Here is a 15,041-nt window from a genome sequence, read left to right on the forward strand (position 1 = left end):
ACGGTGTGCCTACTACAAATGTTATTCTGTTGCACTGGTATGTTTACAAAGGTAGATACATAAAAAGGAAATCTATATTATAACTATACATAAAAATATATTTGTTGTTATAAATTAGGTAATACACTGTTGTGTATTACCCATTTTATAGATATAGGTATAATAAATTATACACACACACATATATATATAAAAGAAATACATAAGAACTCTTGGCCAAAGTTGGTCAGAAGGAAGTGAGGAAAGAGAAATGCCTTCAAGCTGGAATACATGGCTCCAGTCACTCAGTGAAGTTGTACTAAAAAAAAATCAAGGAAGAAGGGTATTCAACTTTTTATTGATTTCTTGTTACTCACTTTTGAAACAAAAACTGATCAACGTGTCAATACCACAGTAATTTGCTGTTACTGTGTTACAAGAAAGCTCTGGCTGCCCAGTTCTGGAGAGGAAGCAGTCCTGAACTGCCTACGTTATGCTGGATTAAGCATAATGATTGAGGGAGCTAGAACCCTCCTTGAGTAAGGAACAACAGGATTTATGGATGCATGTTCAACAGTGTAAGTAGAGCTTGCCTATGCAAGACAAGTGGACCATCTGTTTCAAAGACTGCTTTTTGTTAGGCAAGATCTTTAGTATCAGATATAAGCTATAATACCAGATATATCACGTAGAAAATACAAATATTATATAACTTTTTTGTCTCTAAAATAATGAAAGGGATATAGTTCAATATCAAAAAGAACTGTGTTCCTCATACAAAGTAAATGCTTCTATTTCAGGTACGTTTGGGGGAAAAAACCCATGAAGAATATGGTCTTCCAGTAGTGAGGATAATTTAGACTAAGAACTAAGAATTTAAAAACATGTGAAAAGCAGTGTTTTTTAATACCATGGAAAAAACCAGAATCATCTTGCAGTCATAAAAATTAGAGCAACAGCCTATGTATGTTACACATTACTGTTGCTCATCATTTTGTCCAGGTGCAGGACAACTGGCTTCATACTTTTTCTTCAAGCCTTTCAAATATATACGCAAACTGTCTGGATCCAATCGAGAATTTCTGGCAGTCTGAACCAATCTCATTGCTAAATGGTATACAGCTCTCTGTTTCATCATCTCAGGAGTGCTTTTCTGCCTGTGCTGTTCTTAAAAACATACACATGCATTAAAATATGAAATTAATTCTGTTCTATTATTAAAATACTATTATTAGCTATTTTCCAGCCTATTTCTGATCTCCCGATTCTTGGTTTGTACACTAACATTACATCCAATACTCCTTAACCCTAAGGACTGCTTTGTGTTGTCACTAATGGTGACCTTCAGTATAATCTTTTACAACTAGTTCCAGAAATACACATTTTAATGAAATCTAGTTTCATAAAACCATAGGCAGTGCTTATCCTATATCCTTTCAGAAACTGAAAATGTGTTTGAGTTTTATAAAAACTGTGAATTACAGTATTATAAATTTTTGCTACATACCAAGATTTGTTTTGCAATATGATTTGTGATTTCCTTTGCATCCAAAATTACAGATGATGGTAGGGAGGAAACTTCTGCAGCTTTTAATCCTAAACATATAAAACACAAATTAGGATTTTTGATGTAATTTTTTTTCCTACCTTCCACACTATGTCTACCAGAATTAACTTAGCCTATTTTTTAAAGGGTGAAGTTTTAATCTTTATTAAAATAATTTTGATATACATTTTCTCTTTGTGTCTCTTTTTTTTTTCTTTTTTTAAAAATAAACAAATATGTTTTTGAGAATTACAAAACAAAATGTCTACTTTGTTGTAATGCCACCTCTAAGATGCACTTCCACGTGAAGTTACTGCTGGTAATACTGTAATTGGGCAGGATGAAACACATTAGGGGTTAAAGCAAAAAAATGGCACAGTGGCATTAACAGCTTTCTCTGTTTAGCTTTTTAATTTGGCAGGCTGGAAAATACTGAGGTTGTGCTCAATGCGTTCTCCATTAAAACCAGACATCCAGTGGATATGGATGTCATGTTCCAACTTCTACTCTGTTGCCAGTAGCTAAACTGCCAGATAGTCAGGGTAAGAAAGAGATGTAAAATATATTTTTCTGCCCTAACGTGATTTTTTTTACTTTTTCCTTTGCCTGTGGCCCTGGCTGTTCTGAGGAAATTCTGTGCTTCATCGGGTGCTTTAATACTGTAGGGTTAAAAACAAAAAAGGGTCAAGAAGAGCCCTTGCACTCTTTCTTAGAATGTAACTTTGCTCAAGTAAGGTAAAGCCGAAACACCAACACCGAGTTACTAAAGGTCTCCTGTTCTCTGAGAATACTCTCTAAACATACGATTTTTCTGAGTTAGTCGTGGTGTAGCATCTGAAATTGAGCTTGTGCTGCCAAAGGTAAAGAAACTTATTCTCAAATTCTAATAAAGAAATGTTTTAAGTACAGTTAATTGAAGCTTGACTGGAATAATTTGTAGTCTTCAGTTACCATTAGCTTGCAAAAGTAATGTGTAGCTAATTTCCTATTGATTAAATGTCACCTAAATCAAGGATCCAACTTCAGAATCTAGTATTTGGAAATATACGGATTTCTGTAACTCTTTAAAACATGTAGTTATGGGATACTCTCACTCACTTATTTATCGACCCATAATCCGCCAATCTGTACAGTCTTCAGTATGATTTATTCTAAAGTTAAAAGAGAAGTAAACCCGCTTTCCTGAGAACACTGACGCTCTAGTGGAACCTCTCAAAATAGCCTTAGGCTGATACACAGTAAAATTCCTGTCTTTTTTAAAGAAACTTGATTCCTTTTTGCTAATCAAAAAGGGCCAAGCTGCATTTTAACAGATACATCATTACTTATGGCAGACACATAAGAGTTTTACATAACACAAACCTCAGCATTCACAGCTTTAAGTCTCTCCAGAACTTTCACTCACTTCCACAAGCAGAGATTAAATCAACTCAAGTACTGTGTGCTCAGAATGGCTTATCTCATTCAAAGAGAGGTGAATCAAGTAGCTACCGACATTACTAAAATGTTTTTTTCACTATGAAATTTCATGTAAGTAAGTTCTTCATACTACCCAAACTACTATCTCACTACACGGTTACTTAAAACACACAAGTATTTGGAGCATATTACAGATCTGTAGTTGTTACTCTATGACAGAGATACAAACTCAGCAGAAATTTGTCAGCAGAAAAATATTGTTAGATGCCTAATAACTGAAATAGTATCTTCTATAATCTTTACTAAGTTAAAGTCATAGTGGAATCCATTACCATAGTTCTTTTCCTCTGTATATCCTTTAGAGAGTGTATAAGTGTAAGCAATTTTCTCCTTATTTCCAGCACTGCTTCTCACATGTTGCACTTCAAAATGGTAATTTTCCACATTGGGATATAAAGCATCTATATGACACAGTTCTAGGAAATGTGTGGCAAACAACGTAAATGCCTAAATAAGGAAACAAGAAAGAAAATTTAGTTTGGAAATGATCCTGGAATAAATTACAATAAATAAGAAAAACTAAATGATCTCACATATCTCCAGGTTTTCCTCCAAAACATTGAAAAGCTGTCTTTAAATTACTAAAGCAAATTAAAATCTTTAAGCGATGAGTTCTACCATTGGCAAGGATATCTTTTCCAACTTGGGATTCTCCTATTCCTTTCTCAATAGAAGGAAAAGAGTATCAGAAGTAATAGGAAATCCATAATGCTTACAAAATTTGACTAGGGTTAATTTGAATGATTGTCAAATTGTTGCCTTAATACTCTCAAGGAATGTTTTGCCAAAAGTACCAGCTACAGAAAATATCTGAGCTTTTCAAACCAAACCGCAAAAGTACTCTGAACAAACTCTGGTGAGAAACTGAACACCTACGCACTTACTTCAAAAAGCTGACAACAACCTGAGGTTGATCACATATCTAGTAATAGAGGTGAAACTTCCAACCTATCTAAAACCATCTTCCACTTTTCTAAACAAGCCTCTAACCTGTGTGACCAGTTTGTAAGTTGTGTGGAACTACCACTGTACTTTGGAAAGATAACAGCCAGGTAGAGAGGTTCACCTTTAACATTCCAGCATACAAAGCTGTAGTAAGCAAAACTAAAGAGACTGGGTTATTCTCTGTCTAGACAGAAATGCAAGCTTGCAAGCAAGTTGGAAAGAGATGGTGACCAGTGTACTGGTTTTGGCTGGGATAGAGTTAATTTTCTTCATAGCATGTTGTATGGGGCTATGGTTTGGATTTGTGACCAAAAACCATGTTGATAACACACCCATGTTCTAGTCGTTGCTGAGCAGTGCTTGAACAGCATCAAGGCCTTTTCCGCTTCTCACCCCACCCCACCACAGAGCAGGCTGGGGGTGCACAAGAAGCTGGGAGGCGACACAGCTGGGACAGCTGACCCCAACTGACCAAAGGGGTATTCCATACCATATGACGTCATGCTCAGCATATAAAGCTGGGGGAAGAAGAAGGAAGGGGAGGACATGCGGAGTGATGGCGTTTGTCTTCCCAAGTAACCGTTACGCGTGATGACCCCTGCTTTCCTGGAGACGGCTGAACACCTGCCTGCCGATGGGAAGTAGTGAATGAATTCCTTGTTTTGCTTTGCTTGTGTGCGCAGCTTTTGCTTTACCCATTAAACTGTCTTTATCTCAACCCACGAGTTTTTGCACTTTTACCCTTCCGACTCTCTCCCCCATCCCACTGTGGCTGGGTGGTGTTTAGCTGCCTACTGGGGTTAAACTACAACCAGTGAACAGAAGTGCAGTTTATGTCAGCATTTTTTCTCTATCACTGTAATTCTTACTGTTCAATAGTTATGAAAAAGATCATATTTAGGCAAGAAATCTCTACAAAACTGAAGTTAAATTATGAAAAAAATACTATATTTACTTTCAGCATGACAAAATAATTATAAGGTTTAAATTTTTTTCAAAACAATTACCTTTAAATTCAACAGATATTCACAGGCAGCATAACAAATGCCAATACCTTCTTCAGCACTGGTACCTCTGCCAAGTTCATCAATTATGATGAGTGATTTGTCATTAGCATTTTGTATGATGTATGTTATCTAGGAAAATATTCAATGTGTTATCATTCCTATAAATGCATTTTTTAAAAACCCTAAGAGGAATACTGCTGCTAATGGGAATACTTTGTGTTATTCAGATGAAACTTAATGCAGAAATTTAAAAAGATCTTGTCAGATCCACAAATTTTAGCTTTTCACAGATTTCAAATAGCTGTCAATTCTAATCAAGCGAAGACTCATACTACAGCACTCTCTTTTCCATTGAACATATCACTTTCCCTCAAAATCATATCAGTTTGGGAGAGGGAATTGAAAGGGCTTAGGCTCCTAGAAATAATCATTTAAGGTCTAAGAAATAACAAAACGTTGAAACTACTGTCCAACAGAACACTGATTTTTACTTGTATTGGGATATCTTTTTTTATTTTTTTTTAATATGCCCGGTTTTCTGTGGTTTATCATCAAAGTAACAGATGAAAGCTGAATTTTTGACTACTTTTCAAAGTACACTCTTTCAGTGGAAATACATTAGTACAATTCCTATTAGCTTAACAGTAAAAATGGGCCTTGGACCCTGGATTAGCTATGTTTAATACCTCTTTCATTTCCTTCATGAATGTTGATGCATTTGTTTCTATATCATCATCCATACCTATTCTGGTAAAAATCTGCTCTGCGATTCGAAAAGAACAATACTCTGCTGGGACATAAGAACCTACAAAACAAGTAAAATACAAGTTTTCTCATATCAGTGTGACAAATGCCAATTTGCCTCAATATGTCAGTGGGGAAAAAAAATTCCAGTTTTACACTTGGTCTTTATGCACTGTAGAGAATGTATCTTATTCTATAAAGTTTCATAAGATTATGCTTACTATTACTTTATAAGAAAAAATTATTATATAGATACCTTAATTAAAGAAGCTTATCAGTAAAACATTAAGAAATCATATGCCTGAAGCTGTGTGTCAGTCTAAAGGGATGCAAAAGTGAGAATAAACACTAGGATTAATTTACATTTCTGTAGCCATTGAGTTACTAATCCCAAGAAATCTTAGCTTCCCAAAACCAAGATTATATTGCCTTTATCAGACTTTCAGGCTTATTAGTTTCATTGAATAGAAAAGAACAGAAAACCTGCCAAAAGACTTTACAGTCTCCTTTATTCATATTAAACTCATGTTTTTGAGAGCAAGTCCTGAAAAACTTGCAGTTGTTCAGGACTGGACCCACAAACACATGGTGGACAAATTTTATTCTCCACTGCTAAGTAGTTTCATTCTAGTAGAGTCAGGGTCAGCCTATTACGGTGTACTCGAGTACTGTGTTCAGTTTTGGGCCCCTCACTACAAGGAGGACATCGAGGTGCTGGAGCGTGTCCAGAGAAGGGCAACGAAGCTGGTGAAGGGTCTGGAGCACAAGTCTTATGAGGAGCGGCTGAGGGAACTGGGGTTGTTTAGTCTGGAGAAGAGGAGGCTGAGGGGAGACCTTATCGCTCTCTACAACTACCTGAAAGGAGGTTGTAGCGAGGTGGGGGTCGGTCTCTTCTCCCTAATAATAAGTGACAGGACGAGAGGAAATGGCCTCAAGCTGCGCCAGGGGAGGTTTAGGTTAGACATTAGGAAAAACTTCTTCACCGAAATGGTTGTCAAGCATTGGAACAGGCTGCCCAGGGAAGTGGTTGAGTCTCCATCCCTGGAGGTACTTAAAGAACGGATAGATGTGGTGCTTGAGGATATGGTTTAGTGGTGGACTTGGCAGTGTTAGGTTAACGGTTGGACTCGATGATCTTAAGGGTCTTTTCCAACCTTGACGATTCTATGATTCTATGAAGATCTTTCTCCTGTGCTACCAGCCTTACCTTTATCTTTAAGGTAAAAATCATGAGGAATTCCTGAGTATAGGGATAAGTCGCAGTTAGACTTTAGAAATATTTGGTTTACTTTTATAATTTTAGTGATAGAACCTTACAGTACTTATTACTACTTTTATTTGAAGTAGTTGATTATTTATCTATTAATTCTACTTGGCTGCAAGCATGTTTCTCTACATAACTGAGGCATGCTCAAGTTCATCTGTTTCTTTTGGATGACTAACATATATGTAGCCCAACAGGCATACTGCAAGGACACTCGCTATTAATCTAGCATGAGGTGCTAGACTGGGTTAAGGTGCTCCAAAGAACTGAAGCATACAACTGTGCTTCTCCTAAAGACAGACTGGGGAGGCTTCCAGATGCACAGATGGGGCCCCATAAGTTTCCAATGGCAGACCCAAAACCTTGCAGTGGCCTCTGTTAGTGACACAAGGGGTGGTAGGAGCAAACAGACTAAAAATCACCTGTTACTATTTAGACAGAATCTTATTCCAGAAGCCAAATCATTCAACTTCATAAATATTTTTAACTAAAAAACAATAAATGTGCTGCAGAAGATTTACTAATACAGTAGACTCTTACTCACCAATCTGTGCCATAATTTGACAGAGAGCAATCTGTTTTAGGTACGTTGATTTTCCACTCATATTTGGTCCCGTAATAATGACAAAATTGTTACCCTCTGTCAGATATGTGTTGTTAGACACAGGTTTTTCCATAGCTATCTTTTCAAGAATGGGATGCCATCCCTGCTTGATCGCTAAAGTATCTGTAAATTCTGGACGAACTAAATGAGAAAAAGGATATAAAACACTGCAGAGTTAGTATGAAAACCTTTACATTATTAAACTAGTGCATTTTGAAATAAAGTAATTCTTGCAGAGCATCAGCACAAAGCTGGCAAGGATCGACCAGAGACACTCACTTAAAGCCTACTGAGATCCAGAAAACTAAATGACATGGGCTTAGCAACGGAGAACCAGACAAAACAGCTTGAATGTTCTCCAACAGGAGGGTCTTCATCTGGCCCATGAGGAAATCAAAAAAGAAACGTACCATAATCAGAAAGAGTGCAGGCATGGGCAAATGAAAGCAGCATATCCAGCATTGACACAATGTCAGACAGCTTGTACAGGCAATGAATGTGTTCATAGATCTCATTCAGTAGTTTACACACTATTCTGAAATAAGACACTGATTTAGTTGTTGCACAGTACATACTGTCCCTTTATACAACTTACAGAAATAAAGCAAGTTAATAATGTTCATACTGCATACATTAGGATGGGAGGTTACTCCTAACATGCAATCATCTCTGCCAGATGCAAGCGAATGTATAAATTTCTTTGAAGCAAATTAAGATCTTATACCATCATCTCAGATCAAATTCTGCTATCAGACACAGGACACATAGCTCAAATACCAACAGCTCATAAGAAAGCTTCACAAAGAGAATGAACTAAAAATATAGCTATGGAATCAAGTATGTTTTATTAACACAACAAATGTGACTCTAATTCCCTTAGGCCTTCAGGTTAATAAAAACTCCACATGGTTTCTAGAAAGAATTTCCATAAATTGACATGCAACATTACACTTAGTAAGTCTTCTGAAATAGCAGAGCAACATGACATGCAGCAAGGACAAAATACAGAAACAGACGGTACTGCTGTAAATGCAAGGAACTGATTAGAAGTCACGATTTTGCATTACAAAACTATACACGTTCATTGTGCCATTTTGTGTAGATAATTCACCCATGAAAATTTAATAAATATGATGGCCACCCTTATTAATAAACACCTATATGTTTGTAATCACATTTAATACAATACGCATTTTGTGGGTTTTTTTGTCTCAGGAAGTACACTTGATCAGTGTTGCTTTAGATTATTTCTGTAAGTAGCCATAACTTAACAGAAAGATAGCTTTAAGAAAACATGTAATTAGCTGTTAATTGGACAAAATAAATGTAGTCAGCAAATATTAAATAGTTTTAAATGGTCTTACAAGTAGGTCATATGATATATTTCTCTCAGGGACTCCTGACATCTTTCATTCATTTTTATTAAATCTGCTGAAGTGAAGCTATATGTGTTTTTCATTTTAGTGATCTACAGGGAATTCAAACCAACAATAAGAACTTGCCACATTATCAGAAACAAAAACAATTTCTACAAAGCGACTGGGAACAATACAGGGGAGAAAAGTGGAAAAAACAATGCCTGGTTTCATTGTTCCCATATAAATTTTTATGAAAAATCCATATAAGAGAATGCAGTTATCAGCAAGACATGCAAATTTATATTTACACACAACATAATTGCATGTAATTGCACATTTCTGACTATATTAAGTATAACTAGAAATAGAGCAGTTATAAAAACATACTAATGATACCTTCATTTACTTCTAGATATCTTCACTGAAATGATTTTAATTGTTGCTTAAATTACTGTATGTGTCTTTTAATAATGTATTATACATTTTTATATACATTAAATATACAAACATATGAAGAAACATATCTAGTACAGATACCTTTGTAAATTCAGAAGGAAGTTGGCCATTGGGTAATGTTGAACAATCAACATTCATCTGGATAAAAAATCCACGAGCAGAGCTGAAACTTGTTTTCATTGGTAGGTTGTACTTTTCTGCAAGTTGTGTTATCATACCTACATACCACAAATAAAGATTTGAGTCAAATTACATACATTCATGTGCATACACAGACATACATGTTTGTGTTGGTACAAAGATGCATACTGTTAATGTGATTTATAGGCGTGAATGTGTCAGGTAAGTAACGTGACAAAAAGGCCTTGGACGTGGGTCTCCAGGGAGTTATTTAAGTAACATATTAATCTAACAAATCTGGCTGCATAAAGCTATTGGGAAAAAATTCCAGTGGAGAATCAGATAAATTAATGTGTTCTTTAAAGACAATTCATGCACTTAACCAACTCCCAGGTGGGCCTAACTATGGAAAGGAAAGTTTGCTCAAGCACTTAGCGTCAGTGTCTAATCAGGAGACAGAATATGAACTGTAGACTAGGGACTCTCAGTTTTTAAGCAGTTCATGATTCTGAGCAATCTTCTTTCCCCAGACTGAGGGTAATGCTTTACATTTGTAATCCCCCCTTAAATCCACTTTGTTCCTAGCTGAGAAGATACCATATGTGGGAAATTGTTAGATGATAGAGGAATACTGCAAAGAGGGTAATAGTGTGGCACTCCTGTGAGAAGAGAGGATGAAGTTACTTAGTGGTGTTTCCCTGCTGCTCATTGCTCTAAGCTTCCCCACTCTCATGTTCCAACCACTCACCACGTAGACTAGCAACTGAGGACATTCTGGATATAGAATCATAGAATGGTTTGGGTTGGAAGGGACCTTTAAAGATCATCTAGTCCAACCCCCTGCCATGGGCAGGGACATCTTTCACTAGATCAGCTTGCTCAAAGCCCCATCCAAGCTGGCCTTGAACACAGAGAGAACCTTGAAACAAGAAGCTCACAACATACGACAGATGCTAAAGTTTCTGGTGCTCTTTTTAGTTCCCAATTATGCAGTAAACTAAGAAGATGGTCCTTCAGCTAGATATCAACATTTTATACTAAAAAAAGGAGATCCATTCCAGAAGATAATTTTTTTTCTTCTGTTTTGACTTACTGATAAACAGGAAGGTTACTAAAGCACAGTAACAGACATTATGCTAAAATTCCTTTCATTCGTATTTTCCAACTCTTAATAGCTTGGCTAAAAAGTAGTCCACAGATAGACCATGACTGCTTAAAATATAAAGAACAAAGAACTCAGATATTTTAATTCAAGAAGCTAAAACAAAGATTTACGTGTTTTATGCAGAATGTTTTAGTTGGAATCATTCTGTTACATTACTTTAACTTTTTTGTACTTTTAGAGGATAAGGAGCAACAGTTTTAAATACAGGAATCACAATATAATTGTTCAACTTCATTAAAATAAAACTGAGTTTTTATCTACAAAAGGAGAATCTCAATATGTATCTCAAAAGTACTTCAGTTACTTATCAGTGACAACCAGTTTATACTAATACTAAATACTTTTTACATATGAGAAGGTTATAATACATATGACTACATGGCTTCTATATGCCAGGTGCAATGTACTTTGAACTCCAAATAAATAAAAATCTTGGTTTAGAAATACCTGCTATGTCATCAACAATTTCTGTGTATGTTCTACGAGCTATGTCAAGGAATTCATTGATGTTAGGCTTCACAGCATAGCATTTCTGGGTCCTCATACTCAGACATCCTTTTGTGTACCTTGTATCATCATTAATTACAGTTGTAATCTTTTCAAGTATAATTCCAAATCTGCAATATTAGTTGTATTGCTAATTAGCTACATAATACTTTATTATTTTTATTTGCAATATCATCCCAAAATTACAAATAAGAGTATTACAAATAACTGAAGCAAATTATCTACTGTTAAAATCAAACACTAAATTTCATGTCTATTTTTGCCTCAGAATGAAGTATATACCCAAGTCTGACCAAAGATGTCATACAAATCCTTGGGGGACAGAAATTATTTCTCAAACAGACAGGCAACAGTTGAATTTTGCATTATTATGGGGACTCTAGGAAACTGCTACTTCTGTCTTTTCAGAATTATTTCTAATGGAGTGCAGTTCATCAGCAATTGCAGTATCACAGCTAACTTTCTGTTTTGCTTTTTCCCCTGTGTTTGTTTGTTTGTTGAAAATTAGAATTTTTGACAATTAAAATCAGCTTTTAGGCGAAAGAATTGAGCTATACCTGTAACTACAAATAAGCACAGATGCAACATCTTTAATCTTACAGACATTCTTAAGATGAGAGTTTCTAACATACCAGCTAAAGTATTATGATAAATACCTTGTATCTTCAAGAGAATTGTAATAAGCCTTTAGCAGTGGTGTGTTACAGCTTCTTAAAGCAGCCTGTTGAAGATTAAAACATGGACATGAACAGTTACTTCTTTTTGTAGCCCTTTTAAAGGACTGAAAGTTCATAGATTCACTGAGGCTTATTAGGAGTTGCATACACAGCTTACGGAATCTGAGCAGGAGTTTCAGTTAAATATTTGTTAGAAAATCAATTATTCAGGTAATGGTAGGAATCTAGTTCTTACGAGTATTAGACTCAAATGCGTATTTCAATTGGCTTAAGAGTAACAGACTATGTTAGCAATACTGTGTTCAGTAAGATATAATTTATTTTTTTTTTAGACTTGATGATCCTTATTGGTCCCTTCCAACTTGAGATATTCTATATTCTAAGAAATCTAACAAACTGCACTGTATAAAAGTAAGGACAAAACGGTCTGTACTTTACAAAAAAAAAAGACAGAGATGGCTTACTTTCAGAGGCTCCACAAGTTCTAGAGTATGCTTCAAGTAGATTAAATTAGTTATTTTTGATTCAGCAGTTTTAACCTGTTGAAAAATTTTACAAATATTGGAGGTGTTTGTATGTCTGCTCTATACAAGCTCTACATAGCTTGTAGGCTCTTTAAAAGTGAATACATTATGCATCGCAATTAAGAAGCATAGCCCTTTTCATAAATGCTGTTAATCACAACATAACCCAATTTAGTTGAGTTATCTTTGGTTAATGTATTTATATCCTTAAACATCTGCCCATGTAATTAAAAAAAAAATCCAATAAATGTTTAAAAATTTTGCTTACAATAATGACTGCTCTTCAAAATGTTTTGTCCACATACACATTCTACCTTGCTTTGTATGCCCCATTAACATTTATGATAAAGAATTTTACTGCTGATATTAAGGCATAGCATATGCAGTACATATGCACTATGTGAGAAGATTCTGAGAAACCAACATAGATAAGCACATTGTTTTGTTCCGAAGAAAATCTAGTGTCAGTTTTCAACATGAACACAGGAGTATGACCCCATGTCAAATCTTTTCTCGTTCGTATATAGTAACTCTACTCTTGTGGTAGAGGGCATCTCTTGCCTTATCTTACCTCCTATATAAAGCTGTTTTCTGTAAAAGATAGGACTATACAATGCTAAATGGATGAACAGAAGAATCATAATCTGCAAATAAATATGGGGTCTAAGGCCCTTGATGGAATCAGACATCAAAAGGACAGATATGGCAATACGTGAAGAGTTGGTATCTCACAATGGAATGTACCTTTGCTAAAATAGTTCTTATAGGAACTTTAACTGAACTGGTGTTAAAAGTGGATCTTTGTACATGCTGCACTTTAGGGTCAAAGGGAGAAAATGAATGAATACAACCATAGTTGATACCTCTTCTATATAATGTTACTTCTTTATGATTCATTAATGACTTCTTTATGATTCATTAATGACCCTTTACAGCATCTGAAATTAGTTTGTCCACAGTCACTCTGATAGGTAAAGCATGACGATTCAGAGAAGTGGTTGACTTAGTTTTTGTGCTTGAGACGTAAGTCCTACAGATTGAAGTGCTATGTCAGTGGATCAGCCCTAGTTTAACTTTTATATTTCCTGGAAATTCATTTAAACCAAAAAAACTGGTACCTTCTCCCTCTAAGAGAAGGAATCAACCTGTCACATGCCTGGAACTTCATCAGGCACAGAATCTATTGAATTTGTTCTTCAGATGGGTGATCAAGTAATCCAGAGCAGGTGATCATCATTTCCACCAAAAGATGGATGTTGATCCAACTTCTAAGGATCCTTCATGATTGAGACAAGATGGTCTTTTAAGGAAATCCGGGTGGTTTTTTTTTGTCCAGATACCTTTAATTTGCTTATATATGCAGATTTCATAAGAGGAAGTACTTGATTTTACCAATGACATGATTTTTGACGTAACACATCTCAGCACAATTGTCAGTTGATGGTCATCTTAGGATGAGAGAACGCTCATGTTGAACATATCACTCATACTTCTAGTGACTGAAAGTGTAGGCTTTTCAGATGAGCAGCTCATCTGTTGACTGATGGAACATTTTGCAATGAAATTTTTTATGGAGAGTGGAAGTGGAACATACTGAATGTGTTAATCTAGCATTTGATAAAAGCAACTGAGTTAGCACTTGAATGAACATGTCTGTTGCATGAACAGTAAGCTTTGCTATATTGGAGCCAGTCAAGATTGAAAACACTGCAGTTAGAAGTTTGGTGTACATGGTCCTATGCATACATAAAGGCATCCAGTCTGACAGTTTTAGTCATACAGCTGATCTTTAATTCGTGTTACAGATCTCTACAAGGAAAGTTGGGAGGAATAAACATTCAGCTTTTTGGATATGTGATTAAAGAGATTTATCTGCATTCATTACAGTCCTGCTGGAGTCTGTACCTGATTTCTTTAACTGGCATTAGACAAGTCATTTATCTAAGCAGCATGTGAGAAGACACTGAGAAGTGAAAGAGTTGTAAGTATCTATGATGCTGGCATACCAGCATCAACACAGGCAAGCATAAGCCTCAAAAACATTGGCAGAAATATCCTACTCAAGTACAGTAGGCAAATGTAACTTATAATGGAATGGTTACAATATGCTTAGCAGAAAAAAGTTGAGGTTCAGTTATCTCAAGCTCATTGTGGTTAACTATCATGGTCTGGTCGCAACCAAGATCCAGTAGTAAGCTACATGTATTTATCCTGTTTTGATATCTGTATTGCATGTGTTAACGTACGGATTGATATATGAGGCAAGGTCTGATGAAAAAAAAAACCTTTCTTTGAAACATTTTAATAGTCACTAGGAGGGAGTGAGCTTTTATATCCCCTTCGGCCCTTTTTGTTTTAAAAACTAGTTATGAACAGGAGCTGACCTCCAGTCTAACAAAGACACACTGGCACGCTGAAGGAAGAGAAACCTTAGTTTAATTAATCACAACTATCTCCTGGTTAAACACATTACAGCATGATTTTCAAGGCAAAAGATTAAATCTGCCTTAAGGTCCTAAAAGTCTCCAAAGGGGAAATTTGCTATAAATTCTGAGGAAGAAAGAAGCGTTCTAAGGAACTTGAATCTGAAGGTGTATTCAGTAATTCTCCCAAAGGTGATCTGTGATGGAAGCCATCTCTGTTGGTCAAGTTCCTGAATGCAATCT

General features: G+C 35.7%; 1 protein-coding gene across 2 annotated transcripts in view; it reads right to left on the bottom strand.

The window, feature by feature from the left end:
• Nucleotides 1-946: 946 nt before the first annotated feature.
• The window catches only part of MSH4 (mutS homolog 4), a 32,754-nt gene continuing 18,659 nt past the window's right edge, over nucleotides 947-15,041 (bottom strand). For both annotated transcript variants that reach the window (XM_087733901.1, XM_087733902.1), the window contains 12 exons: nucleotides 12,316-12,390; nucleotides 11,831-11,895; nucleotides 11,115-11,284; nucleotides 9,464-9,600; nucleotides 8,933-9,036; nucleotides 7,979-8,103; nucleotides 7,509-7,709; nucleotides 5,643-5,761; nucleotides 4,957-5,085; nucleotides 3,277-3,451; nucleotides 1,487-1,575; nucleotides 947-1,141 (listed from right to left, as the gene is read on the bottom strand). In XM_087733901.1, coding sequence (XP_087590027.1) covers nucleotides 956-1,141; nucleotides 1,487-1,575; nucleotides 3,277-3,451; nucleotides 4,957-5,085; nucleotides 5,643-5,761; nucleotides 7,509-7,709; nucleotides 7,979-8,103; nucleotides 8,933-9,036; nucleotides 9,464-9,600; nucleotides 11,115-11,284; nucleotides 11,831-11,895; nucleotides 12,316-12,390 — 1,575 coding nt within the window. In that variant the 3' untranslated portion in view covers nucleotides 947-955. The remainder of the gene's footprint in view (nucleotides 1,142-1,486; nucleotides 1,576-3,276; nucleotides 3,452-4,956; nucleotides 5,086-5,642; nucleotides 5,762-7,508; nucleotides 7,710-7,978; nucleotides 8,104-8,932; nucleotides 9,037-9,463; nucleotides 9,601-11,114; nucleotides 11,285-11,830; nucleotides 11,896-12,315; nucleotides 12,391-15,041) is intronic.

Source organism: Nipponia nippon, unplaced genomic scaffold, assembly GCF_047370975.1.
Source record: "Nipponia nippon isolate SJK-2023a ecotype South Korea unplaced genomic scaffold, ASM4737097v1 scaffold_5, whole genome shotgun sequence".
Lineage (NCBI taxonomy): Eukaryota > Metazoa > Chordata > Aves > Pelecaniformes > Threskiornithidae > Nipponia > Nipponia nippon.